Source organism: Corvus brachyrhynchos, unplaced genomic scaffold, assembly GCF_000691975.1.
Source record: "Corvus brachyrhynchos isolate BGI_N302 unplaced genomic scaffold, ASM69197v1 scaffold4, whole genome shotgun sequence".
NCBI classification, from domain to species: Eukaryota; Metazoa; Chordata; class Aves; order Passeriformes; family Corvidae; genus Corvus; species Corvus brachyrhynchos.
The window spans coordinates 8,372,274-8,373,901 of record NW_008237878.1 but is presented as its reverse complement, the minus strand read 5'-3'; the positions used below and the strand labels follow the sequence as shown (position 1 = coordinate 8,373,901).

The window sequence follows — 1,628 nt, the reverse complement described above, 5'->3', positions numbered from 1 at the left end:
CAGGAGTGATGTGTGGAACATGTACGACTGATACAGGTGTAAAATACTTCTGGTGTTGCAAGCACAGGTAACCTGCCAAGCCAGGGAGGTTTACACTGCTGAGGCCTGCAGAAATGCAGACCAGCTCATTTATGAACTTGTGCCCCTCCCAGTGCATTGCCCACCTTCTGGCAAACAATCGCTCTGTGGAGCCTGGGCAGGTAATACACAGTGAACAGCCCAAGGGGGTGCAACCACTGGGCCTGGAGGTATGGCAATTACAAGAAGTTTAGGGGAAGGAGAATGCAGCAGCTGGACCAGGAATGGGGTCCTGCAGCGTCCTGGCTGCTGCCACAGCTGGGTTTGGCAGCTCCCAGCAGGAGATAATGGCCCTGTAAAACGATTTGCTTTCTTGCCCAGCAGCCCAGCCCTTGTTTTCTGCTCTCAGGAAGGATTTTTAAAGAAGCCATACTGTGTTACCCACTCAACCCTGTCTCAGGGCTCTCCCATCCCTGTTGCCCTTCACATGCACACAGTCCCTTTCTGGGGTTATCAGCTGCTCCTGAGGGTGTCGGAAGCAAGGGACAGAGCCAAGGAAGGAGAGCAAGAGAGATAAAGAAGGAAGAGAGGCTCTGGGCTAACACCAACTGCACATCTTTTAATTTTTTTATTGTAAAACATGGCCAACATGTGCAAGGCTCCAGCCCAGGATCACAGCTCCCAGGTGGAAGGTGGGCCCCGTGGGTGGTCAGAAAGCTAAAGATGGCAGGAGCTCCAGGCAGCCCAGAATAATGGCACTTCTGCAGCAAGAGCAGCTCCCGCGCAGAGCAGCGCAGAGCTGAGTGGCACAAGGACAGACACAGACGGATCTCTTCAGAAGAGGCGCTTCTCGTATCTGCGAGGGAAGCAGCACCAGGGAGCCCCTTTACTGACCCACCTCACCCAGGGCAGGGACAGAGGTGCAGTAAGGAATGGATCCTGCCAGCCCAGGGAGGGGGACAGCCTCAGCTGATGCAGCTGTGCAGTGCCAGGGCAAGCCAATGGCACACCAAGCCAAGGGCATGGTAGCTGAGGTACAGGGTGGCTGTTTCAAACCCACAACACCCCCCCGAGGTGACAAGCAAGGATTCTGCCAGAAGCACTTACGAATGGAGGCCGTGCACCCCTCCTTCAACCTGGGCAGATGTCGTCCTCTTCTCAAATTTCAGCTCTCCTGAGTACATCATGGCTCTGAGGGGGAAGGACACCCATCACAAGCCAGGCAGAGTCCAGGGAAGACAGTGCTCTGGCACATGCTCAGCTGGAACAGCTGGGATGAGGGTCATTGGTTCCTCCAGCCGTGGCCAGAATGGTCTTTGCTGTGCTCCCAAGAACCAGGCTGGGTAACGTAACCCAAACATTTTGAGCCCAGCCAGCTGAATACGCAGCAAGAGACCACACTCCAGCAGCCCTGGGGCTGGCAGATCCATGATGAAGTGCCCACTGGATATGAGGGAAGATGGCTACTAACTATCCAGAACACACCACAGCTTGAGTACAGCTGCCCAGGGACTCCAGACAGCAGGACCATGACCTAACAAGAGTACAGGCATGGGGAAGCACTCACCGGACTTGGGTCAGGCTCTTGGCACCGATATCCTGGCAGGAAT

The 1,628-nt window shown here is 55.2% G+C and overlaps 1 protein-coding gene across 1 annotated transcript in view; it reads right to left on the bottom strand.

The window, feature by feature from the left end:
* Positions 1-617: 617 nt before the first annotated feature.
* The window catches only part of IMPDH2 (inosine monophosphate dehydrogenase 2), a gene marked incomplete at its 5' end in the record, with an annotated part of 11,129 nt that continues 10,118 nt past the window's right edge, over positions 618-1,628 (bottom strand). The window contains 3 exons of the mRNA XM_017732318.1: positions 618-874; positions 1,126-1,209; positions 1,586-1,628. The exon at positions 1,586-1,628 is cut by the window's right edge and continues 19 nt beyond it. Coding sequence (XP_017587807.1) covers positions 853-874; positions 1,126-1,209; positions 1,586-1,628 — 149 coding nt within the window. The remainder of the gene's footprint in view (positions 875-1,125; positions 1,210-1,585) is intronic.